Here is a 26,608-nt window from a genome sequence, read left to right as displayed (position 1 = left end):
TACAGGCATGTGAATTTCCCTCTTGTGCTTTTATCTTTGTGTAGAGTGTTTATAAAAGGTCTTCCCCCTTTAATAAACAATAATTATTTATATTTCCCTGTGCTAAGTTCCATTCAATGTTTCAAAAATACTAGTTTTCCTGATAGAGCTGTGATTCTAAAATAATTGCAATTTTAAATGAATCCTTTATTTATGTGGTTTATTGTTAGAATTTAAATGTTTTTCTAAACAGCTTTTTAAGTGTGTTATGATAATATATGATATTGTAATGATTGCATAGGTATACAATAGAATTTAATTGCCTTTTACATCTCTGTTTGGACTTTATCTTGAGACACTTAATTTGCATTAGAATCTGTTATTTCTCACTTGACAGGGTTTTTCTGGAGGGAGGCTGGCATACAGAAGTGTCTTAAAGCCAGACCCTGTCTGGTTTGCTGTGCTTTTTGTGTGTGAGAGGTCCTGGCTTTTACCTTTTAAAACTTCCACTGCCTTCTGTGGCATCACAGTTTCACACTTGGATGTGGCCTGGACGTGACTGAAGTTTGTGTACTGAGACAACCAATTCTTCCTGTCGCTGGCTTATACACTGCTTAAATCTGTGGCTTTTGGGTGATAACATAATTTTTCTTTTTTCTTCTTAAAGCACATAATCATTCTCTTATAACTGCTCTGTGCCATTAGCTTTAGGCTTTTTTGCAATCTTTCTCCTTGCTGCTGTAGGTTCACTGTGAGGAGCAGTTTTGACTGCTGTGCAGCAGGTACCCAGAGGCTGCATCCCCTGTTTCCCTGCTTGTCCAAGGAGATACCAGCCATGGATGAGTGGCTTGGACAAGTGTGTTAATTGCTTTTCCAGTTTTGTTCTCAATATAAAAGAAGGGTTTGATTTAAAACAGGAGTTATACTTCTTTCCAGCTGCCATGGAGCATCGTGCGTCTCCTGGTCTCCAAGTTTTTTTCTAACTACTGGAAATTTTAGTTTTCTGCTTGCTGGAGCTAGCTGCAGCCAGCCTTTTTCTTTTTGTTTTTAGTAACACCCTGTTTCTCTACCCTTAAGTTCCTTTGTGGTTTTTGATATTTCTGATACTGTGATATTATCAGTTTCCTACACCTCTGTGAACCAGGGAACACCCCTATGCCTGTTCTGTCTTGCTTGTCTGTTCCAGAGGAGCTTCCCTGTTATAGAGAGTTCTTTGTTCACTTCTTTAATAGTTTCTTATGTTGTCAAAAATCTGTAATGTGTTTTAAATTTTACAAAAACCAGATGGCTAGAGGCATAAATTCCAAAGCCAGTTTTGGTAATAAAATAAGCCTGTGGCAGCAGTAAAACATTAATGTATTTAGCATTAATTTGCTCTTTGAAAGGTAAGATTGCCTGATAAAACCTTTTATATTGGCCAGTATAGCCGAAAGACAATGCTTTCCTGCTATGGTGAAGTATAGATTGAGTTACAGGATGTTGTGTTGGTTTTCTGATTGTCTGATGAGAATGTATATTCATCATCTAAACAGATAAAGGTACACTTGCATTCAGTAAATTTGTCCATAGTGTGTCAGAAGCATAGTCTTCCGTGTGTGTCACTATTTAGCCTGCATGTGTATTTCTTTAGGACTTAATGCTCCAAAAAACTTAGGTCTGATCTACTAAAACAGTTGTGAATGTTTTATTGTTAAATTATGTGCGTGTCAGTGGTTACAGGACGTCACTACCCATTTGTCCCCAGTAGGATGATACTCAGCTGACCTTAGCTTCCACAGAACCATGTGAAAATAAATACGACTCCAGTCATTGTTCAGTGACTTGTTTTGCCTTGTTTTTCTCATGCTCAGATTTCTTGTATGTATAGATGATATATATATGATGCTCAGCTGTGCTTCACTGCAACTAAATTTTTGCATTCACTGTGATCGTGAGCATTAAAATAGTGTGAAGATAGAAGGAAGGAATAAAAATTATTAGGTTAACTTTAACCAGGTAAACTAATGGCATTTCTGGTTCTGAAAAAAATCACATTTACACATCGGTTACATACATGTGTAATGTGGCGTTTGCCAAAAAAGAGAAAACAAAAAATCAATATAGTAATATTATTTTTCATTTTAAAAAGAGGGGCCCCGGTCAGCTTCTTTTGTTCCTTTATTTTATAAATATAGTCAAAGATTCTGAAGTATCAAATAAATATTCAGTGCTTTCACCGAACTGGAGCAGTAAGAAGTGTCCACAGGCATGCATTTCAGGAGAGAAAGGGGTCTGTGAGTTTTATGGTGCATCCTTGAAATCAGACTTCCCCAAGAGACAGTCCATATATGAAAAGCAAATTGAGTCTCTTTGTTTCCTATAGAATCTCCTAAAGGACCAAGAAGACAAAATTGTGGTAGTTTTAAGGGTTTTTTTACCATGGCCAGTTTACATCTGGAACCAATAATCTATAATATAGGAGCAAACCCAGAAACAATGAAAGCAAGCTCCAACCTGAGATACTCTCCTGGGAGGTAATTTTGAATCTGGAACGTAGTCAGAGAAGTGCTTGGCAGAGGAACTAAAGACCATTGAAAGAAGTTTTATGTTGTGTCTCTTGAAACAGAAATAAATTTAATGTACTTAAATTATCCCTTCAGACCTCAGGCTTTATATTACTATGTAACTCAGGCTTTATATTACTATGTAATTATTTTCTTTTATTTTTTTGTTTTCCCTTCCTCCCCACCCCCCATCTGAATTGTAAGAGATTCTAACTAGGTATATGAAATTCATTCTTGTACAGTACTGGTTCACATACTTGGATTGCTACAAATATTTAGCACAGTAAGTCAACAAGCCTTACTCCATAAGAGATCATAAAAACTGAAGAAGCGGATGTAAAAGAAAATTATTTGGATGTTTTTACTTTCAGAGAATGTGAAAAAAAATGTTTAAATGCCTTTTCATGTTTTGGTTAGTTTTGTGAGGTTGCTCATGCAAATGTTTGGACTTAAATGAGAAGAGCTTTGATTTCAGTGGAAAGCAGCAGAGTATTTTCAGTGTAGAAGAAGGTAAGCTGATCTTGAGGCCCCTGATAGGGTGTATAATACACGGGTGGAATTACAGCCAGCAACCACATAAGGCTGTGGTGTGGGGAGGTTGAACAGTAGCTTTGCCAATCACAACTTCAGCTGAAATATTGTTAATTCTGCTGTGGCCAGAAGTCAGTGCAGTCTGATATCAGAATCAATTGCTACAAGGTATTATATGTTTGCATATTGAGAAAATCACTGACACTGAAATTGAGACAGGTTTCTCCTTATTGCATTTGAACCTTTGGCAACCCCCAAAAAAGTGGCTATGCAGAAGTTAAATAACCTGAGAGATCTTTCTTACAGTACAGAGGATAATAGTAAGACATCTGATAATGAAGGGAAGCGAAAGAATGTCCTCCAGAGGAGGTCTTCTAGTAGTGTGTGCCCTACCAGCAGCATGCAAGCCATCTTATGGTGTTCTGTGAACAGTGCTTGGATAGCTACGTGTCCTGTACTTCTCCAGGGGGTAGCCTATTAGTTTCTACAATGCCAGTGGTGGTACCCACCAAAAATATGGGAACTGCCTCTCTTAATTATTTCTGTTTGGTCTGAGACTTCATGCTTCAGAAGTTTTTTTGTATTGAAAAGCCCTCTGAGGAGGAGAGAAGTCTTACAAATTATTTTAAAATACTGATTCTAGCCTCCCTAATTGAATAACTGTAAGAGTTATGTTTTACATGAGTGTCTAGATTTTATGGCCAAGATCAAAGGCTTATTAAACTCTTCTCTTTTTAGAACCCCATGCTGAAAAAAGGGTCAGTTACATTGAACAGGCATAGGTGGGAGGCAGACGGAGAAATAAAGGCAGAGATACATGTTCATGCAGCCAAACGGAGCATGGGAGGCAGATGTGTTTGCAGCATCAGTGGTGGTGGTTGTTTTTTTTTTTTTTCCCCCCCCAGGAACATAAGGCACATTGTTCCTGACAGTGAGTGAGAAGCATTCGTTGGTAAATGCTATGTCTTCAAATTTGTACCTTTATTATGATAAAGATTAATCTAAACTTAGTTAATTGATTTGTAGAAAGTTATAGGAGTGTGAATACCTTTGAAACTCTTGTTTTACTTTGTGTTTTCTTTCCTGGTTTTCTTCTCTGCTCAGTAACCTTTTTGATAATCTTTGTTCTGTATATCATAAGATGAGAAGAGTATTTTTAGGCAGCCATGTAAATTGAAAACTGACATGTCCCATTTATGCACATGCAATGTACTGAAATGTTAGATACTTCGTTTCTTAGGCTGTCCTAAGTATGAAAATGTTATATGCCAGAGCCTCCAGAACAATAATCTTGTCATGCTCTGGTTGTAGTCAGAATGCAAGAGGTGCAGATTTTTTGGGTAGAAGGCAAGATAGCCAAGAATCAGGTCAATCTTGATAAGTATTAAAACTTCTTATCATGACACCCTGGTCAAGTGTGCTTTGGGCAGTGTAGAGCAGAATTGCACATGGTAGACGGAATATTTACAAGTTCTGGGCTTTTCCTTCATGTTGGTTTTAGAACCATCATTGAAAAGATCCATCGTTGCCTTTCTTCTGACGTAGCTATCCTTTCTTTGATTTTTATAAAACTGGTGACAAGCCACTTGCAGGGAAGGAAGCTTGATTCTGTAAATATGTGCGTCTAGGTGGGTAAATATTTTGGGGTATGTTTTTTGTTTCTAAAAGTCGAATTTTTATTGGTCAACACAAGTATGTTTGAGAGAGTTGTGGGGTTTGGTGGACTAGTATGACTAGGACAGGTATCATTCAGTTGGCACTTGAAATCCTGCCTTGTTTCATTCTGAGCTTTCGAGCAACTGGTATATGTTTGCTGGAGGCTGGTTAGTCTGTCTCAGTATTTTTCTACTCTATCGGTGCCTTGGCATTTTGATTTTTGTGAGGTCTAAATGTTTCCCAGAACAAAGGTTTCCAAGAAAGGAGGAAGAGCCTTTGTTGAACCCGACAATTGAAGTTTGGGCAGTTCAATTAGGCAGTGTCTTTTAGGAGACCATTAATCTTTCAAATTCTAACCTTTGGTTGTATAACAAAAAAATGCAACACTAGGCATAAAGTAACCTGCCAGCAATTACATTTGGCAGCCTTTGCACCTGTCTTTGGCCGTAGTCATATACAAATGTAAAGAGCCTTAGACCTTTTATTCTTAGATCTCCACTTAGGCTAGAGGCAGGCTAAAACTTTTCTGGATTTAAGGTGGTAATGATGTGGATAAGGATTGGGAAAAATCCGATGAAGGAAAAAAAAAAAAAGGCAGTAAATTCCCTCTCTATTCTTTGTTCTTCAGAGACACTTCTGAATGAAAATTAGGTCAGTCTTAGCCTTTTGTAGCTTTGAAATTTGAGGTTCCAGAAGGCAGTAGTGTGTTTGGATATATTTGTAGGACAAAAGAGACAAGGGAAGAGTCTCCAGTGGCTAGAATTTTCTGCTCTTTAATAAGTATTCTGTGTCTAAATGTGTGGGAAACACAGGGTTGTGGGGAGGGGAACTGCAAAACTTATATATGTAACACAAAGCTCTCTGAGCAAGAGATGATGGGGTTTTGAGGGCTTTACTGTTTATTTGTTTGTTTGTTTTAGAATGATTGCCAAAGCTAGACATGCTAATGATTACTATTTAGAAATGTTGTAGTAGTACTTAAAGTGTTGGTCAGTTCCCACTGATGTAACTGTTGTGCAGTCTCCCAGGCTTTGTCTGTACTGAGAAGATGAAAAGGGGATGGGAGAGTAATAAACATGCAACCTGCATAAACAACTTATACCAGCAAATGTCACAAGAGTTACAAGACAATGTTTTCTCATGTGGGTTATGAAGATAGGTTAGGCCATAGACCTCGTATGTCTCTCCTGGGGATAAGGAGAAAAGGAACATTGCTGCCCTTTAGACTCAATTTGTCCATCTTCAGAACTCACTGTCACCTAGTATTATTTTTGGTATCATATTATTGTAGACTGAAGAATTTCCCTTTGACGAGAGAAGATCTTAGTATGACTTGTTAATGGAAAATGTAAGGTCTTTAAGTTGACTGAGAGACGTAGGTCTTTTCTTGGCTGGGTGCATTGCAACTGGGAACATGATAAAGGGGATCTGACTGTGTTGGTGTCAATGTGCACTGGAGTTGCCATAGCAAAGTAATATATACAAGGGACAGTGGATTTGCCTGCACAGTGGTGTAAAAATGTAGTATTGTAAGTACTGGTTTTCCTAATACTTGGCACTGTCAGCTCTATTTAAATACCAAATTCACCATGGACTTAAATAATTAGAATACATAGAATAATGTTCCTCTTCCTTTTTTGTGCCCTGTTTCCCTGTATCTTTTCCTCCCTCATTTTTGAAATGAACAAGGAGATTAAGTACCAAACTCTATTAGTACAACGTTGCAGTTGAGAATGATATTGTCAGGATGGCTGCTTATGGTTCCCACAACAATCATAACTAGACTAAATTGCACATATGTATTAAGACATAAAACCTAGAATATAGCAATATGGAATATTCTTTATAACACATTATGCATGCCGTGGGAGTCATCACTTTGAAAATCTTCTGTGTTTTTAAAATCTCTTTTGACATGCAACATTAATGTATTTTTTCCTTTTGCATGTAATTTTTTTTTTTCCTGTGCCCACTGGTGATGAAAATCGGGTCATGAATGCGATCTTGGTACCCCTGTGAACCCTGCCTAGCAACCAGTCCTTCTCCTTCATTTAATGTTTTAGCAATGAAAACTAATACAAGGAGAAATAAATAACGGCGTGCAGTGAAATGAGAAGTATAAAACAGTGAGCTCCCATTAATGGCTGCATTATATCTCTATAAGTTCCAAATGATCTCTGATAAATGTTTTTAGAAAAACAGATTGAAATATTACTTTCTTGGCTTACAAATACAAACAAAGGGATACTTAAATTTCACTTCTATTTTGCCGACTGGTAAGAGTTGTACCATTTTGCAATTGAGCCAGCCTTTGGTTCATGTGCTCTGCAGTACAATTAACAGTTCCCTTGCCGAGGCTGCACCGTGTAGATGTTGGGGGCTTACTAAAACCCTGAACTGGGCAGGAGTAAACTCACAGTGATTGCTGAAGCTAACTAAAATCACCAGGCTTCTATGGCAGCATAGCAAGCCTTGCTCTCTTCACTAGTCCAGTGGTGGGATTCCTGGGCTGGTTTTGTCTCCTTTTAGCCTGTTTCCAGTCTCATCCTTGCTTTATCCTGTTAGATTTGGTTCTGATGTTTGGGTGTTTTAGCTGTCAGCCAAATGAAGATTTTTCTTATGTCGCTTACAGGGACAGGAAGATTGACCTGAAACTGGTCGTGCAAGGGTCTGATTATTTCTGTTCGTTTGAAGATAGCTTCGTTTTCAGAGTCAGCATTACTATCGTGCTTCAGGCTTTCTACCATCATCCTCTTCTTGTGACTCCCATTGAAATCAAGAGGAGTTCGTATGGAGCAGCAGGATAGTTTGTAATCAACAGCAGGGTATTGCATGTACAATGATCTTGTTTAATTTAGTATAATTGGAGTTGAAGTGCAGAAATCCTGTTGTATCTTATTATGATAAGGAGCTGGAATTTTCATAAGGGTGTGTGATCTTTTGGTGTCCAACTTCTCTTGGAAGTTAATGAATGTTTGAGTCTTTATTGTCTTACAGTTTGAGCAACTGCAGTTTAACATAGATTAACAGAATGCTGATAGGATGTTTACAGTTTTAATAGGGATTTGCTTTTGTCCCTAAACATACATTCCATGTTCTTGTCTCGTTTTGGTGGGCAGACTTGTTTCCTCTATTATGATAGCTCTGAGCAGGTCCTATCAAAATGTGGAGGATGCTGGATAAACACACAGATTAAAAAGTATTTCCCTCATCAAATAGGATGCAATCCATTTCATTTTTTAATTTTAGTTAAAATGACAAAATAGACTTTAAAAGCATGGTGTTATCTGAAATATTTGAAAAGCAGGCACTGCTTTTCATGCTTTCACAGGTGTTATCTTTGCAGCTGCTGATAATCTTGCATTGGTGTTGTTGGAAGATGTACTGTGAGAGAGTGGCTCTGACAGCCACAATTTCCAGACTCCTTGCTTATAGGTCAAGATGAAGGTGACTGATAATAAAACCAAATATTCTTATGGTCATATACTAACAGCGAGGTCCGAACTTGTATGTTGGTTTTCTACGAGCTGGCTAGCTAACCCAACAGGTCTCTTCAGGAGAACCAAGATTCAGAAGAGGGATAGAAAGAAGACAGAAATATTACTGTTCTTTGATGGTTTATCTATTTAGTTGTCTCTGATTCAAAAAGTATCCCTTAGATGTAGCGCTTTATTGAAATCATAGGCTTGAGGTGGGTTCAGATCCCCATGCATGCAGGAGTTTCTGATTATCAGGGCTTTTCTGGCACAATTCTCAGCTTGAAACAAACCTAGCTTTGCTGGTGAGTTTAGTTGAGCCTTAAATATGTCAGACTGCATGGTGCAGTTACACGAGTTGCTGGTAGGCCTGTTCTTAGTTCTTCCTAAATCATGGAAATTTCCTAAAGAAAAGTTACCTGGATACTCAGAGGACAACCTATACTGTGCCCACAAGTTTTCATATTCATGACAACTATGTATTTTCTTAAAAGTAAATTACAGCACTGAACTTACTGCTAGATACTTCATTTTGATTTTGAGGTATGCAACAGTTCTATTAACTTTCCTGTTGCGCTTTTAGGGGAAGAAAATTAAACTTGTCAGGTTATTCTGTGTACATTGTACGTGCACGTAAAAGCCCATGCTCATCAGTATGAGCTGTGACAAGTCACTAATGCAACACAGAAGCCTAGGCAATAGCAAAAGGAAAAAACTGCGGCCCAGTTAATTCTGTTCAGCAAAAAGAAATCCAGCTGGCATTCTGGAAGTTTTAATTTTAAGGAGAAGATAGAGATACAAGTATTTTAACTGAAATATTTTGGAAAATAAGTAAACTCTTTAAAGCAGCTGAAGGTAGTTTCAAATATATTTTGTTATGAACTTAGTTTTTCAAGTCCTCCCTTAAGTTTGTTTAAAGATATTACCATAACTTTTATGGTCAGTTGATTACTCATTTAGCCACAAAGAGGAATTTCTTAAGAAAAAGGTTTGATATTTTAGAGTGAAATTTTTTTCATTTCTATAATGTGATGAAAGATTTCACTCAATCTTATGGATTTTTTTGAAGGTCATGCAATATTGAAAGTCCAGTGATTCTCCAGTAGAGTTGCTAGTGTGTGATTATATTTGGATTTGTTCCTGCTGGTTTTCTGCTGAAACTTGGATTATCTGCAAGTTTGCAAAAGTCCCTGGGCGTGTTAACCACATTTTGAAATAGAGCATATTTACTAGGGATTTTGTGGAGGTTTTTATTTCTTGGGTTTGTTTTGTTTAAATTAATTCTTATAAAGCAAATTTCATAATTGTTTTGTGTGATTTTGAGATATTGTAGTACTTATACCATTTGTGGAATAGTTAATTTTATTTTTTTTGTATGAAACTGTGATTTTTCCCTCTTTCTCTGTTCTCAGTGTTTCAAATCATACAGTAGATACAGTTTTTAAATCAATATTTCATCAGAAGATTTGTTTTGCTGTACCACATCATAAATTAAGCAAAACGTACAGTAAGCTAGTTTTACTACTTTACTACTGTCTTTTGCTGTAAGTTCTCAGGCAGGTAATATTTAATGTCAGAAGAAAAGAAAAGGGCATAAATTCTCTTGCCATTGCACTTTGACATGTTACAATAAAACATGCAAAGGATAAGGTCTATTTTATTAAGAAGGGTGATTTGCAAGAAGGATCACAATTCCTCAGAACTGCCATGGTTATTGACTTGCCCTTTCTCATAGTTGTGTCATGTTTCATCAGCCTTTAAAAATCTTGAAGGTATCACAATAAATCCTGAGGCTCCAATAGGGAGCATTACATATTAAGAAGTATTGACCAAACCGACTTTGTGTTTTACACGAGGTGATGGTTTCAGTTCTTGGAAGGGGAAGGTCAGCCTAGACTCAAAATGATTGAATAGGTGAAAACTACGTTCTTCACAGATGGACTTCTTTAAATGTGTAGAGGGACAAAAAAAAAAAAAAAAAAAAAAGTCACTGGACACTGGATTACGTGGTTGAATACCACTAATATTCATAGCCAGCTGATATGAATTTTTTAAAAAAGAATTTAGGGCAACTGCAGCTCCAAAGTATTCACTAAATTCTGAAATCTTAAAGGAATCTTCTTGAAATGAAAGCCTTTTGTTTTCCAAAGGCTGTTAAATGAAGGCCCCATTTAAACAGTTATTTAAGGTCCAGTCTGGGACGCAAGCCTGGAAATACATCTTTACTTTAAAGAATCTGTAGCTTAGAGCTGTCTCTGATATGTATCAATTTGTCATAGCCAGCAAAGTTCTACCACCTCCATTTTTCTTCTTCAAATTTCATAAAATATATTCTTCTCAACCATTCCAGTGTTGTGCTTTATAATCATATTTCTGTTTACTCTCTGATACTGAGCACGGCAATGAAAAAAATGTGATGATATGGCCATTCTGCAATGGAAATCAAATCTATTACAGGCTATAGAAATTCAGTCCCACACTTCTCTCCTGTAATTTAAATCTCAGTATTTTTGGATCATTGATGTAGTTAGTGGTTTCTAGTGCCAAGTAAGACAGATTGTTTCACAGCAGGTAAACGCAATTTTGGATATTATAAAAGTTTTCTTAAAATCATGTTTGAACTTGTGGAGACTTCAATCTGTGTAACAAGATTTAAAGTACTCAAAAAAACCCCAACCAAAACCACCACACCACCTTCACTTTTTCTGATTGTTTTTTGTATGTCCTTTTTGAGTAAATATTTTTTTTCTAGTTTAGATTTAATAGCACATATTGCTTGGAGATATTGGCATGAATATTTGATTTCTGCTGTGTGTTCGTTGCTCTCTTTTATTAGTATGTGTTTCATGAAGCTTTCTGGCTTGGCATATGTGGAGTGACCAATTAAATTTTTAACAAAATTGCTTAGCTCTCTCTCATACATGTTATAATTTCTTCCCTGAAAAACACAAACAGATATCAAACTGCTTTTTCTGCCTTTTCTTTTGCTCACAAGATCACATGGAGCCTGGAATTACCCACTGGAAAAGGCAAACATAATGCAGAAACCCCAGGATTTCTGGCAAGGTATTTTCAGAAGCCAAAGCTGCCATGAACCGATGCTGCCAGTTCTGTCAACCCATGTTTCTGCCTTTTCTCTCTTGACTATTGCAAAAGCTTTTAAAGAGGATTTCTTCCTCTCACCATTACGGTGACAGTACAAGATACCTGATTGGTGTTTTATAGTAGGATTTTTTTGTTTCTTCAGGAATTGATTGCAATGTATGTTGTAGTGATGCTGCTAATGAGGCAACGTGATGTGTATCAGTACCTGTCTTAAGGTGGATTTTAAAACAGGGGGAGAATCTCTAACAATATTTTTAGAGGTGACAAGGGAATTTTCAAAAGATAGGAACATTGACTTCCCTGTTATTTCTACAAGTGAGTATGAGCTGAGGATATCTGGCACTGAAGTGAACAGAGCGTTGTGCAGAAATGTGTAATGGTTTTGTTGGATTTTCTAACATGCATTTAATCATTAGGCATTTTAACTTCTAATTTACGCTTACAATTGGCATTTTTCTTAATTTTCTTTTGAAACCATGGCAATATAGACCATTGAATGCAATCCATGGCATGCTTAAGGCTTGTCTTTGTAATGTGTGGTGTTTACTACTTAACTCCGTTGCCTGAGACTGGCCAAAATGGGATCAGCTAAATGGGATTACTGTATTTACATAAAATACAAATATTAATAGATTAAAATATACATTTTGTGTATTTCTATATATTTATGTTTTATATAACTATATAGATAGTCATATATTTTATATGTGTTTATAATTTCCCTGTAGTATTAGGACAGTAAGATAACATCTCTGCCTTAATTTTCTTTTTCTTCAGAGGGACTTCAAACAATGAGAGAAAGGGGGATGTGGATCTGGTGGGAAAAAGTAATCATTCTTAGGAGAGTCAAAGTTAAAAATAGGGAACATCTTCAGATTTGATTGAAAATTGCCAAAATCTTGACTATACGCCTTGCAAGATTTTAGGCAGAATGGTGGTGTCTAGCAAAATTAGCTTACTTGATGGGATTTTATTTGCATGAACTGTTCTCACTGGATGTTGCTCTCCCAAATCTACTAAAGATCAAGTAAGCCATCTACCAAAAGCCATCAACTAAGCATTTGTATTCCAATATATTTTCTGATAAACACAATCGAGAAGAAGCAATGGCAGCATTCTTATGTTGATAAATGAGTAAAAAAATATATTAAAAAATCATACAATAATCTTGTACTAGAAATTCTCAAAGGGTCTAGCCTTTGTTAGAAGAGACTTGAACTATAACTATACAAATTAGTTGGAATATGAGCTTGGAAAATTTACTTTGAAACAAGCTTGATTTCAGTGGTCTTTGACTATGGAGAGTATAATTGCACGGTTTCTGAGCAGCAGAGTTAATGTCTTGTAGTGTGTGGTATGATGTTGGTTTTTTTGTTGTTGGTTCCATGGTTTGGGTTTTTCTGTTTATTTTTCTTGGGTTTTAATCTCATATAGAATTATAGGGTTTTTTTCGTTTGGTTGTTTTCTTGAAAGAAGACTTTTTCTTTAGCTTCAGGTGAATTTTGTTTTGGAAAGTGATATCAGGACAAACAGGAATAGCAACTACATTTAATTCTAGTAATCAGAAGAGACTTTTGGAAGGAATTGATGTTTTTTTTTCCTTTCAGTTCTTATGTGAAAGCTTTTTGCTGTTTTGCAGTCAGTGTTTGCTAAGGCAATTCTAGTTATTAGCTGGAGGACTTTCATCAGCATAGTGCTGCTTTGCTGTTAGCAATTATTTTCTATCTGGGTTCGCCAATTAAGCTAGTGCTAGTGAAAATGCACCTAATTTGTCAAGAAATGGTAGGATGACACTATATAAATTGGGAAAGAAAAAAAATATCAGGAAAAGTCTATTTGAAATTCAGGAACTTGGACTGTTCCTGCAGCATTTTCATTCTGGTTATGCCTCCATTCACTGGTGATGTTTGAAGAAGTGTAAAGCAATTGGTCATAAGTTATGGGCCATCCATGTCCTGAATATCAATTTTTAAAAAAATTTAGTACTGTACAAAATTATGTTCTTTGTTTTATTTAGGGTTTTGGGTTGTGTGTGTGTGTTTGTTTGAGTGTTGTGGGTTGTGTTTTGGTTTTTTGTTTTTTTTTGTTGTTGTTATTTGGGTTTATGCCCCTCCTTGGACTCAGCTGATTTGAGTTTGGCACTTGGTTTATTAGTGTGTGAGGCGTGACAGCTTAGCTGGCCACTCATTTGTAACCTGCAGTCTGCTTAGACTGAATTCTTCAAAGGCATGTATGCTCAAAATGCAGGTGTGTGATGTTTAGATTTTCTAAACAAGTCCTTAAGCTTTAGGAGGAATTGAGTAAATGAAGAGGTTAATTTAATCTTACAGTTCCTGCATGTAAAGCAAAATGGACTTAATCGATGGTTACCTGAGAACAGCAATATTAAAGAGAAAGCATCAAAGTAAGAAAGAGTAGTGACAGCTTGACTTGAAGAAACAAAAAATGTTTCAAGAACTTCTGCATTAAACTATATATATTAATTTTAATTTGAACAAAATATATGTAAACTATATATTAATCCAGATTTCATTATGGTGTACCACAAAGGGCTTTAATTATCTCACCTAGACTGTACTGCGTATCTGTAGTCCCACCACTTCAATCTGTGGCAGCTCCCAGGCTCCGCAGTAGCTCTGATTGCCCTCAGCACTGCCAAGACCCCTCTGTGGGGAACCTGAGCTCATTTGTGCTGCACTGTTGATCAGTGTTTCATATTGGAAAGACAGTATTCCTTCTGGGATATCCTTATGATATTCATTGTCTTTAAACTGGCTTTTAGTGTTTGTGAAAACAGAGCTCCTCTAGTGCATTCACCACTGTGCATCAATGGGTGGAGAAATATCTGACTCTGAGTGCGGTCCTGGCGGAGGAAGAGCGTGAAAGAGATGTAAGGAAATGTGGAAGCAGATTGTCAATTGATAAAAATTAGACTAGATGTAGATAGCAGTGGAAGCAGTGTATACCTGTTTAACTGGCAATTAAAAGGAATTGGCTTCTTTAAACCTAACAGCAAATAATGAGGCAATGTGCAGTTATTTCTCACAGAAAAAGAGAAATATTGAGAAATCAGGAAAGCTATTTAAAAATAGAGAACTATTGGCACAAGAAGAAAAAAGTACAAAGTATTTGATGCATACAGTGGGCTAATGGAGAAGGTGTCTGGCAAGGCAGTGAGGTTCTTGAACATCCTTGCAGTAAAATTACTAGAGCATCCTCCCTAGACCCTCTCTAACCCTAAAGCTCTCTGTCTTTCAAGGGGAATTTGTGATACAATTATTTCTGATAGCTGAGAAACAGATCTGATTATCTGGGAAGATGAGTTTCAGTCCCCCTTTCCCTTTGAGTTGTGTTTTTGCCTATGTTGGCTCTTCTTTTCATTACGGGATATGAGGAAAATGACTTCTGTGTAGTGGAAGGAGACTGGTGTGCACTGAATGGTGGACCGGGAGCCGCTGTGTCTCTGTGTTTAGAGTCATGGGAGCTTTCCACCAGGTGTGGTTTTCCACCACCTAACGGTGCGACCAGTTAGTTTAATGACTTTGATTTTTGGGAAGTTTGTCAGGTTTATGCCTGGGAATGAGATACAATTTGGTGCATGTGTTTGAAGTGCAGGAGGCAGTGCTGAAGGCTGGACTAAAGCAAACGACTCATTCCAAGGCTGCTGATTTGTACATCTGATAGCTTGTTAAAAGATTGGGTGTTACTTAGTTCCTGGTAAACTTGTATGATTGACGTTTATTAGTCAGATCACTCAAAGCCTCATATCTTTTCATGCTGATCCTGGATGACTTCAAATGGTCATCATGACAGATAAAAGAACATTGGGGGTTTTTTGAGCCTTTTCTTAAGTATTAAAACAAAGCAGGCTCTCCCTATAAGCCATCTATATTTACTTTCCTGGATAAAGTTTCTAGCTTTGCAGAAGTGTAACAAGCTAGAGGGAACATCATCATCATTATTATTTGGCTGAAAGTGATGACATTTATGTGAGGTCTTCTGACAGGGAGTTAAAGTGGAAAACATTAGTGACAATCTGTTAGGAACAAGAGCATGCCTTTGAAGAAAGGGATCAGGTGTAAACCACAAAAGATTGCTTTGTTTCTGGGTTGTTTGGTTTTTTTTTTTTGGTTATTAGACTATTTGCATCCCTGCTTTGATTTGTAAATACTGGGTTTCACATGCAGGTTGGAAGGAAAGCCAGTGCTATTCCAAGATAGCCTTCAGCTGTGATGCTGCTCCTGATATCATCTAGTTGCCTCTTTCAAAAGACAACTGGTTGTTGTGTAGGATCTGAGATCCGATCCAATATGTTTCAATCCACCCTGTTTTCATCAAATTTGACCACCGTTGCTGCTGATGGTTGTTTGCTGGCCTGCTTAGTGGCCTCTGCACTGCTGCTTGTACACAGATGCTTATGTTTCTGTAACTCCTGGAAAAAAAATGTGTCTGCTGACAGTCTGTCTCTGTTAAAGTGCCAACAGTAAATAAGTCTAAATAACCTTTTACCCACAAAGGTCTGTGGCACGTAGGAGCAGAAAAATGTGGGCAATAACTGTTTTTTGCAAACATCTGTTTTTGTAGTGATGATGGAGAGGGGACAAAGTAAAGACAAGAGGAGGTGGGAAATAAAATAAAGGCTTCAAACATTTCCTTTAAAAATACTTTTTTTGCTCTTTTTTCCTAAGGTTTAGTCTTCAGTCTTTTAACAACCAGTGATTTTGTAGGATTCTGTGTATTTCACAGCCTTAATTTTAATTTTATTTTAAAAGTTTTTTTCATACTAAAGCACTTTGTGAGAGCTGGCATGGATGATTATTCTGCTGTGCTAATACGCAGCAGCAAACTTTAGCTTCCAAGTACGTACATGTATTTTTGTGGGAAATGTAGGAAAACAGTGAGAAGGAACATGCAGTACCAGCTGTCTAATGGTGTAGGTCCTGAAGACTAGGACTGACAACTGAGTAGTAGTGTGCTTAAACTCAAACTCCAGGATTTATTTTACTTAGCTTTTGTGGGTTTCATGGGTTTGAGTTTGTTTGTTTGTTTGATTTTGCTGGGTTTTGTTTTGTTTTTTTTCAACAATGTTTTATATTCTGAAGATTTTCTTTGAAGCCACTGTAGAGAGTTGAAGCTTTTGCTTTCAGTGTGAAGTCTGAGATCGTCATATATTACTTGATGATAGGAACTGGAATATTTAAGTAGATGTCAACTAATCGGCAACTTATGCTTTAAGCCATGAGAATTTGGCAGCATTGAGGGTTATGTATGCTGATAATTTTAAGATAATGCCATAGTCTGTTTCCAATGGTTTCCTGGAATCTGATGCATTAGTTAGCAATAATGAGTCAAAGCTATCTCTATATGTATGGATGAGGTATATATTGCGTAGTGGAAATCATGACTGACATCTCTGCTTCCAGTTCATGGGCTTGTACCTGCAAGCCATTCATGCAAGTGGAGAATCATTATGGGATGAGAAGGATCCTGACCTGTAGGTACTGCTAAGATCAGCCAGTTTTCAGTTACAGGAGCCGTTCAGGGTCAAATGATTTTACTTCTATGCTTCGCAGCTTTATTTGGAGAAAAAAAAAAATAATTGGGTTTCACTCTGGAAGTGTTCAGTCCTGCCTTCTGCTGCTGCTTGCTCTTGGTTAAAAGTATGCTGTTTGATCTTAAAGCCTGCTCATCTCCTTTCCTGAGAGAGGACATGTTGATACCTACTGGGAGCATAAGGATCTCAAAATTCCTGCTTCAGTATGTGATACCTTTGAGACCATCCAAACATTTCCAGGTACATAATACTGAAAGGGCTGGCTCACCTGTGGTGGGCTTTTAGGGTTTTTTTCAGATGTCTCTCTTTAATTTTGGTTGATGGTCGGCTATCAGATGTTCGTTGAGGGGGTTGTCTTAATGGTTTTGCTCATTTTTCTGTTCTGTTCTTTTTTGACAGCTCTTCTTCTGGGTATGTTTTTTTAAAATTCTTGAATTAAGTGTATTCCTTCCCACACACTTCTCTTGGAATTTATATGGTATGTGTTGTATGAACGTATATGACCCTATGTGCCTTCTTCCATCCCTTTCTTGGAGCTCTGGCAATAGCTGCTCAAGCTTGGTAGTACCCTCAGTTTCTAAAGTGAAAACCCTGTTACTAGAGAAAGCAATTTCAGAAGAAAATAGCATTTCCATCCCACAGTGTATGCTGATCAGCTGGTGCTTATAAATTCTATATAAAGAGATTATGTTTCCATTAAAATGGGTCTACAAATGGCTTGGTGGGCACCTGTATTTTCTGTTGCATTGTGGTATGCAATACTTAGTTTGGTTTAAGGAATTAGAGGCTGAAATTTTGCCGCAAGCTCCTGTAGACCGCTTCTAGGATCCCAACACCCCTATGAAATTTTGCCGCTTGCAAATGAAGACGGTGGCTTTCGCCTAGCAACAAGCTTTGCGGTTTCTACCTGAGGATCAAAAACACAAGTGCATTTGTTCAGTCTTTTGCGTCACCTCGGTACTGAAGGTTTTGACAGTCAAATCATTGCTGACATTTCTGTTGATGTGCAAGAAAGGGAATAATCCAGCATGTTTTTTTGATAGCAGTGCTGTCACTGTAGGACTGACAATAGTAAAAAGTGCATTTGTCGCTGAACAACTAGATATCCTGGAAATGCTTGAGAAAGAGGTGTATTTTCAATCAAAACGCCTCATGCTTAGTGGCTATTTTCTGACTATTTTCTGACTGATTCCTTTTTGGTATTTATACTCTCCCTGAAGTATTTTTACAAAAACCTGATTCCTTCCGAAAACCCACCCAAACAACCAAAAATGTATCTTACGTATTGTAGTATGTAAATGATTAGTCATCACTTGTAAATTGCCTAATGGAGGAGGAGGAGGAAATTTATATTGAGGGAAGTTTGATTGAGACTCCTGTATGTGTCTCGGTTCTTCTTGCCTTTTTTTCCCCCCACAGAAGATAATTATGAAGGATTTTTTTCAAAAAAACATCCTAAGAAACATTGTCATTGCAGGTTTAAAAAAAGGGTAGCTGCAGATTTTAAGCTTGTTTTTTACTTGCTCATGTTTTCTTGGGGAAATTTATGTGGTGGTTTTGTTGTTTAAATGTAAGATTGTATGGTCTTCTCATGCATTGGCCAATGAAAAATGATGTTGGCATCAGAGATCTTAAGTGTAACAATATGGGGAACTCAGTTTATGAAGAAATATGTCTTTGGTAAAACGTGATAAGATTACATTAAGCACCTGTGGCACAAGACCAGAAATGCTGTTTATTGGAGTCTTGGCAGCTGTCTTCACTGGCTGGATATGATACCCTTTGGTTGGTTGGTTTGTTGTCTGGTTTTTGTTTTGCTCTGTTTGTTTGCCTTATGAATAGTTAATTCACAACGCATGGTAACATTGAAGAGTCCTGAAATAATTTGCCTCCTGATTTTGATACGGTTATCTATTTCCTGGTTGGTTTTGGAGGGTTTTGATTGCAGTGGTCTATCCCCTGGCTGGCTGTTTTCCAGGTGAAACTGTATTGCACTGTATTTCCCTGGGTTTTTTAGTTTGTGGTTGGTTTTGTTTGATTATTTTTTTTTCTTCCTCCTCTCTTTCGGAATTGTGAGGGAAAAGGTTAATGGAAGATGGTTATGAGGAAAGGTTTTCATCAGTCTGGTTTATTCAGTCGTTTCTCTCTGAGTATTTCCTCCGTGAAATACATTTGCATGTGCTTGAGTGCTTAGGCATAATTTTCCGTATTGTTCCTCCGCTCCCATCACAATCCTCTGTTTGTCAATGGGATAACATTTCTGAAAATGTCCTGCAAGAAATACCAAAAAGCAAGTTAGAGGACATACTTTGTGTTACTCAGGGCAAATTTTTTAAGTGGTTTGAGGAAAAGAAATATTTTTATGTATATAAATTTGCAGGGTGGCAGTGGTAGTTCATAGAGCTGCCTGCTGATCTGCCCTGTGTGCTTGAGCCCCTGGAGAGGGCAGGGCTTGATTTTTGTGAAAGGCTAAGTTCCATTTCTGGCACGTGAAATTCAGCCTTCTTAACGTGGTGATTTCCAGTGCACTGTCACATACTGTACAGCAAATGCAACCATGCACAATTTATATTGTGCCTCAGAAACCAAGCATCTAATATTAGAGTAAGATGATTTTCAGGCTGGTCCTCCCCCACCCGCCCAAGTGGAATGATACATGTTTCCTCCTGTTTGCTGTTTTTGTGTATTTGCACTAATTGCTTCAACTGTGATTCACGCGCAAGCCTTGAGAAGAGGTGCCTGCTGTATTAAGACAGTTCGGCACATGGCCATGGCTTGTAAATCGGTCTGGTTCATCCAAAAATGCTCCTTTTCCTTCAGATCAGCTATTCAGCTGGCAAAGACAATCCTGATGAACAGCATAAATTGCATGGCTGAGGTGACTCTCTCAGGTTTATTTTCCAAACCGTAACCTGGAGATCACTCACACGGTGCCTCAAAAGAAAGTGTTTTTGGTTTGGTTTGGTTTTTTTTTTTTCCTGGTGCCGTTGTTCAGGGAACAGGATTTCATCCTCCTTCTTCTCCCATTCTTGATCATTTAAACTTTTATTCAGCTTATTAAATTAACATCTCGATTCACTCCCTTGGAAAAGCAGGTCACTTTCTAAAAGCACCCACCTAGCTTCTTTTTCAATAGCGTTTGACTATTGAAATTTTAATTGGAGCAGAAGCCGTAGTTCAAAAGCGGGCAAGTCCTTTTTCCTCATGGCCTCATTGATTTCTGTTGAAGCAAACAGATGAGCTTACATATAAATATGTATATATGCTTTTTTAAATGAAAAGTGCCGAAATTCACTAAAAAAGGTTAAATTTGAAGTGAGTAATCTTCAGTGCATAATGCAATTGTTAATTTTAGCTCCTTGCGTAGGAGCTGTTATGACTTGAACAGCCGGCTCAAGCCTTCATTAGAGAAGAAGCAGTCGGTTTTGAGACAGGTGGAGCTGGATCAAGCTGTGAAAGTGATTTGCTTGAAGCTGGTCATTAGTGTTAGAAATGTGGTCCTGTGTATTGCATCCTTACCTTGTACCATGATCATTATCATTGTTATTATTTACTTTTCGTCTTTTTCCAGGTTGACTATGATTCGTCAAACTCTCTGAAGGACCAGCATGGAGATTGGCACTCTGAACTGTTAATGGGGACATGGGACTCACGTTGTCATTGATCATTTGTGTGGATTTAACCAGCGAAGAGCAACAGAAGACGTTAGAAAGACGGTGGGAATTATAGCAGTTTTTCAGGTAAATGGCTTCTTTGGTGCAGCTGATAAACTGAGTGTAAATGTTTTTGTGAACACTGTGTAAGCACGGAGGTGAGCTGCGAGGTAATATCCCATGAAGAACTTGTGCATGCATGTCCATCTCTCGATGAAAAACCTTAACAAATTAAGGGTTATTTAACAGAGCAGTTTCAGGTCTTGCTATTCATCATGTTTTGCATTTTTAGCAAAGCGGTTCCAGTTTCAGGGGTAACCTCAGAATAGCCAGTACTGTGGGACTTCCTGGGGAGGGTGGTGGGAGGATGGAGAACAACTCAAAGCTTGAGTTGGCCGATTGGGAGATCATTTGTGAAATTCCTTTTCCAGTCAGTTTGTTTGTGAACCGTGTAGCTTCGTTTCTTGTGAAAGCCATAATCTTCCCCAAACAAGAAGATTATGTAGGAAAGGTTTTGTTGTTTTATTTGCTTACAGTGTCAAAAAAAAAAGCAATTATTGGAAAAAATAAGTTCTTAAAAGTCGGTATGTCTTATTTTTTCACTTATACCTTAAAAAGCTGAAGGTAAGCGATATCAGATCTGTCGAATGTTAATTACAAGCTGTAAAAAGAAACACGGCAAAGTGTGATTTTGTTTAATAGCCAGTGTTTCATTGTTGAGAAGTGGCAGGGTATTGCAAAAGACCGCTTCTGAAATAACTCTCTTTCTCAACTGCAGTTGTTTTTCCTGAAGATACTTCTTAAACCAAATGGATGGGGAAAGAAAAGTTAAATTATTCATGAGTCTCATTTGACAATTGATCAGTGGGGGAGGTTTCAAGAGGGAGTTGAGGGTAGAGAGAGAGAAAGAGAGATAAAATAATAATAGGCTTTAACTTTGAAAAGCCTTTAAAGCTTCTGTACAACAACCCATTGTGAGCTGAGAATAAATGCAGTTCAGTTAAGATATCTTCATTAGAAATACCTGCCAAGGGCTTCCTGTAGGATTTTCATAGTGCTGGAGAGTGACATGGTGTTTGGGAAGAGGCTTACAATTTTAATAATGGAGCTGTCAGTTTGATGCCTGAAAATGTTGACCCTGAAAGCTTTATTGCCAAATTTAGATTTCATATTTATGTTGAATTATTACCTCTTCAAAACAAAAAAAAATATTTAAACTGGTAGTGAGCTCCATGGTCTTCTGCAATGTACAAAATGCATGGTTGAGCACTAAAAACAGTGCTCTGACTCATGTTTCATTTTTATTTCTGTTTGTTGCTTGGCTATTCTATTTTATTAAAAAAAAAAAAAAAAAAAAAAAAAAAAAAGGAGGGGGGGAAAAAGATATAGAGGAGGGGAGCACTGAGATGCCAGAGACCTGGAGGTCTGAATGGGTCTTTCCTGTCTGGTGCCACTGAGCTCTGTAGCGGAGAATCCCTCACTGTCCCTGTCTGTACCTGGGCAGTCCTGGCGCTGGGCTGGGAGGGTGTCCACCAAGCCTGTTTAGATTGGAGTTCTGCTTCTTTAACCTGATGCAGTTCTACCGTTATCCAATATCGTCGATTCAGTACGTATCTTCAACTGGGGCATACATAGCTTTCTGCTCCTGAGCTGCATATTTTCATTTGTTTATCAAAGGGAATGAATTTACTTACTTGGGCATTAAAAAAAATAAAATAAAAATTCACCCCCAGTGTTTTTTTTGTGTGTGTTTGTGTCGTGATATCTTGACCTTTCAGGTCACCAAATCTTGTTATTTTAATTTCTGTCTGGAAGAATGTCTGAGCAAGGTAAATTGAACCAGGAGACAGCAGAGGAAGCTGTGAAAGAGCAGGAGAATGCCATCTCTGAAACGAACCCAGACAACTGTATCCTTAATAAATCTGAAAGCTCGGAAGTAGAGGAGAAGGAGGAGAAGCTGAGTGATGCCAAGACAGAGCTGCAGGTAAGACAGGAATGGTGAATGAGTGTGTTAAATATCAGTGTGTTATCATCGCCTTTCCATTTCTGTGATCTCTTTCATTGCCTATTCTTCCCGTTTTCCTCTCATTATTTTGAGACTGCTTATCTTTTGTTGAATTTTTGTTTATCTATTTTTATTTTGAGTCCTTTTATCTCCCTATAAAATAAATCGCGTTATTTGTTATACCTTTTGAGCTCTTTAGGCTGCTGTGTTATTTGATTTTTCTGAGAAGTTAATTTCTAGACTTCTGTGTTAAAGCTTGGTGAAATACTTGACTGTTTTCCCTCTTTGGGGATTTAGAAAGCTACCTTGATGTCATGACTTTGCAGGTATACTAATGAATAATTACTTGATATGTGGTTTGGTTTGTAGGTGTTACTGCCAACAAAAAGTTGTTATGCAAAGCCTAAGAAGGTAATTTGATAAGAAGAGTTTATCAGCTGAGGGGTTTTTAATCCTTTTGTGCTCAATCAAATATAAAAATAAAGTGGGAGACTACAATTTAAGAGGAATTTGGAGGGGGGGAGCATTTACTTAAGTGTGCTTTTTCTTACATTTTTATTATATGCAAAAATACAGACCACTTTGCAGCGTGTTTTTATTGTTTATACCTGTTCCTCTAATGAATAAATTGAGCAGAGATGGTTCTTGGTTTTCCTTGCTTTCCAGGCTGGGTTTGGGGAAGTTGTTTTTGCAGTGACCAACCGATTAAAGTACCATTTAGGAGTGATTTAGTCTTTTTATTTATTGGTAATGCTCTTGTCATGCACACTTTCCACTGAAGGGATAACTGCTTCTCTTTTTTGCTACACTCAGAAACGAGGTGCAAATCAGAACCAGCAGAAAAAGAGATCCAAGGTAAGGGTCCATCTCTGTTTATTTGGAATTGCATGCCATGGTGTAGGATAAAGAATTTCAATAAAATGTGTGTCTGCAATTGAAATGATGGCCTTTCATCACTTGGTGTGGTGGTTGGGTTTTTTTTGTTGGTTTTAGCCCACCCCACCCCATAATCTTGTTGCACAAAGGCAGAGGGCTTCCTCTGAATAAAATGTGTCAGGCTCCCCCTTATTTATCCAACATACTTTTATGCTTCTGGGCTCTCTGTGCACTTGTGCTTTATAGTGTGCATGCTTCTGTGCACCACTGGGGAAGGAAAAAGCTCATTCCTTTTGCTTTAGTAATTAACATTTTTGTTTGGATTTTATTTTAATGGACTAATCTTGACATAAAGAAGCAGGGACTGACTAGCTCCCTAAGGGGGAGGAAAGGAGCTTTTAGGAACAAAAATACTCTGAAAACCTTCTTTTAATTTTCCAAGTGCAGATCTGTAAAACTTGCAGGTTTTTAATTGTCTCTGTTCCTTGGTTATGATACTACTAGAAGCGGGGGGGGGGGGGGGGGATACCCAAAACAAACAAAAAAAAAACCAACCAAAAACCAAATGAGAGAAGGAACCTTTGAGTTTAACTTTGTTAAATTACCTTCAATATTGGATTATCCATTCTTTGCTGTTAGGATTTTTGGTGGAAGTGAGTGAACTGTAGCAGAAATCATTAAAAGCAAAAAGAAACCTGCCACCTACTCTGTGTGGCCAGCAACTGGTTGCTTAGAATCCTTTTCTATCTGCATTAAAGGCAGATAAAGTTTTGCTGGCTGGGTGGGTAGTAGTTACTTTGGATGCTTAGGGACAGCTGATGTGTGCAGCTTCTGTGACTTGGGGGTCAGTAGTAGTGTTCTCTGTTTTGTTTTTTTCTCTCTCTTATTCAGTCAGGAGCTAAAGGAAAACTCGTCCGGAGTCTTGCTGTATGCGAAGAGTCATCCCCTCGCCCAGGAGCAGAAAATCTTCATGATAATCAGGTACACTTGCAATCATTGCTGTTATCTGCATGGTTGACCTCCATCTCCAGTTGCATGATTATGTTACTTAATTGGGCACTTAACAATGTCTTTCTTGGGGGAAAAATTACATCCGACAATGAACATATTTGTATGACGTTATCTGGTTTAGCGTGAACTTTATTTTGAAATATCGGTTTTGTACTATATCACAGGGTGTTGTTTGCTTTTTTTTCCAGACCCCCTGAAAATTTCAGCAAATGGAAAAGAATTCAAAAGAATTCAGATTTTTAAAATTAAAAAAATAATCAAAAAGAATATTAATATGTTCTTTTCTCTAAGGCTATCTCTTTCAAGGCTGCACCAGATACAGTTATGAATATGCTCTGGTTTCTGATTCCTCTGAGACTCCAGTTCATATCAGTGTCCCCCGTCACATAAAATTCACAGGTCCTTCGCTCTCTAAAATACCTTGGCAGAGCCAAGGAGGCCTCCCACTGAGTGGCAATCATTTTCTAAACTCTTGGTGTAGACTTTCCGGTACCGAAAAGTGTGTATTTGAGTCTACCTGTCCTGGTAGCGTTGTATTCCCAGCAGCTGGTGGAGCTCTGTCCCCTGCACCCTTCACCTCGGACAATAACACTGGTGGCAGTCTTTGTAAACTAACTTCAAAAAAGCAAAAGTTAAAACCTCAAATACTCTTCTTTGCTTCTTTGCTTGCTTGGTAAAGGCAAGGCTTAAACAAACAAACAAACAAAAAACAAAACCCAACCCAAAATGTCATCAGCACTGCCTATAATTTATGGGATGCTTATGTGCAAATGGCATCAGCTATTGAGAGAGCTTGAGCAAGTGACTTCTTGTGAGCTTAGCACAAAAACAAAAAATCACATTTAAGTGTACTTTCTCACTGTTTCCTCTGTTGACTTGAAACAAATCCAGCTCTCCTATTTGCTCATAAGTATGGAGAGGCTTTTCTTTTTTCTGTTGTGTGGGTTTTTTTTGTTTTTGTTTTTTTTTAAAAGACCAAACCCCAGGTTGTTTAGCTGGGGAGTGTCTACATGTTCTACTGCTCTACGATGATGCTTGTGCAGTAGATGGGCAGGTTATTTTATCAGTTGTTCTGTTGTAGGTATATACTTTCTGCTTAACTTGCGTTAGTCAAGATATGTGGCTTTTGTTCTGCTTTCATTTGTATTTTCTATTGTTTAATGGAGAATGAAAAGGAAAACATAAAGAGATTGTATTAAGCATCGCATGGTAGTTTATAATGTACTGCACAGGACCTGTATTAAATGTCAGAAGCTGGCAGGTTTTGAGGCAAAATCCCTGTCTGGACTGCACCCTGACACCAGGCGGAGGAGGGGTTGCCCCCATTACACACAGCCTCTGGTCTTACCTGACTCTGAGCAGCTGTGGCTAAGATTTCCTTGACCATATTGAAATATTTATGGGAGATAAAAATACTCCCTGGGCTCCTGCATCCATTTCCTAAAGACGCAATTGGCTTGATGTAATAATTAGGTAGGAGTTGCACTTTTGCTCTTGCTGAATTTTACTGATGAATGTGGCTCAGCTTTGCCATGGAAAGCTGGACCTGCAGGCTCCTCCTTGGACTGGCTGAAGGATATAGGAAGTTCTGTGCCAACTGAATTTCTTTGCTTTCACTTCAGAGGAAAAAAAAAGTTTATTTTTGGTATGGATTTTTTTTTTAATTATTGTTTTATCTTAATGGTTTACAAAGCACAGGGAGTTAATTACCAGAGAATGTACGGTACATTGCCAGAACTACTGAGTATGGATTGTACTGCAGACTTGATGTTTGTATTTATATTTGACTACTTGCCTTCATTTTCCTGTACAGGGAAAAAACTTGTTTACCTGTATTACTTGATCTTGAACGCTTACCTGATGGTTCACTATGTCCTTACTTAAAAGGAATGTTGCCTTTAATGTTATACTATTGACCAAGAAGTGTATTACTGCAATTTGAACATTTATTTTGTTGTTCACTATACTTACCTTGTATCAATGTATTTATTAATATTGTATTTTATTATTGAGAAAATCAATAAAAATCTAAGAAAATATACAGTAGCTTGCTTTCACGACTCTACAGCCCTTTTGTGTATTTCTTATAGCGCAAATATATAAGTATTATGTTACATGTAAAACAGTATCTACTATATGTTCATATGTGTGCTTATGTGTTAAGTCTGTTGTTTTTCTTTTCATAAGTGCACTTTAACAACCACTGTGAAATTTAGGAT

The 26,608-nt window shown here is 37.6% G+C and overlaps 1 protein-coding gene across 21 annotated transcripts in view; it reads left to right on the top strand.

The window, feature by feature from the left end:
- ARPP21 (cAMP regulated phosphoprotein 21) overlaps positions 1 to 26,608 on the top strand; it is a 206,354-nt gene that overhangs the window by 78,316 nt on the left and 101,430 nt on the right. For 20 of the 21 annotated variants that reach the window (XM_080387134.1, XM_080387136.1, XM_080387133.1 and 17 more), the window contains 4 exons: positions 20,416 to 20,584; positions 22,276 to 22,481; positions 23,316 to 23,357; positions 24,270 to 24,359. In XM_080387134.1, the coding sequence (XP_080243260.1) occupies positions 22,314 to 22,481; positions 23,316 to 23,357; positions 24,270 to 24,359 (300 nt within the window). In that variant the 5' untranslated portion in view covers positions 20,416 to 20,584; positions 22,276 to 22,313. The remainder of the gene's footprint in view (positions 1 to 20,415; positions 20,585 to 22,275; positions 22,482 to 23,315; positions 23,358 to 24,269; positions 24,360 to 26,608) is intronic. The other variant, XM_080387142.1, reaches the window with a different exon arrangement.

Source organism: Falco punctatus, assembly GCF_963210335.1.
Source record: "Falco punctatus genome assembly, chromosome: 4".
In the NCBI taxonomy this organism is placed as follows: domain Eukaryota; kingdom Metazoa; phylum Chordata; class Aves; order Falconiformes; family Falconidae; genus Falco; species Falco punctatus.
Note: the sequence above shows the minus strand (reverse complement) of the source record. Positions and strands in the feature narration are given on the sequence as shown.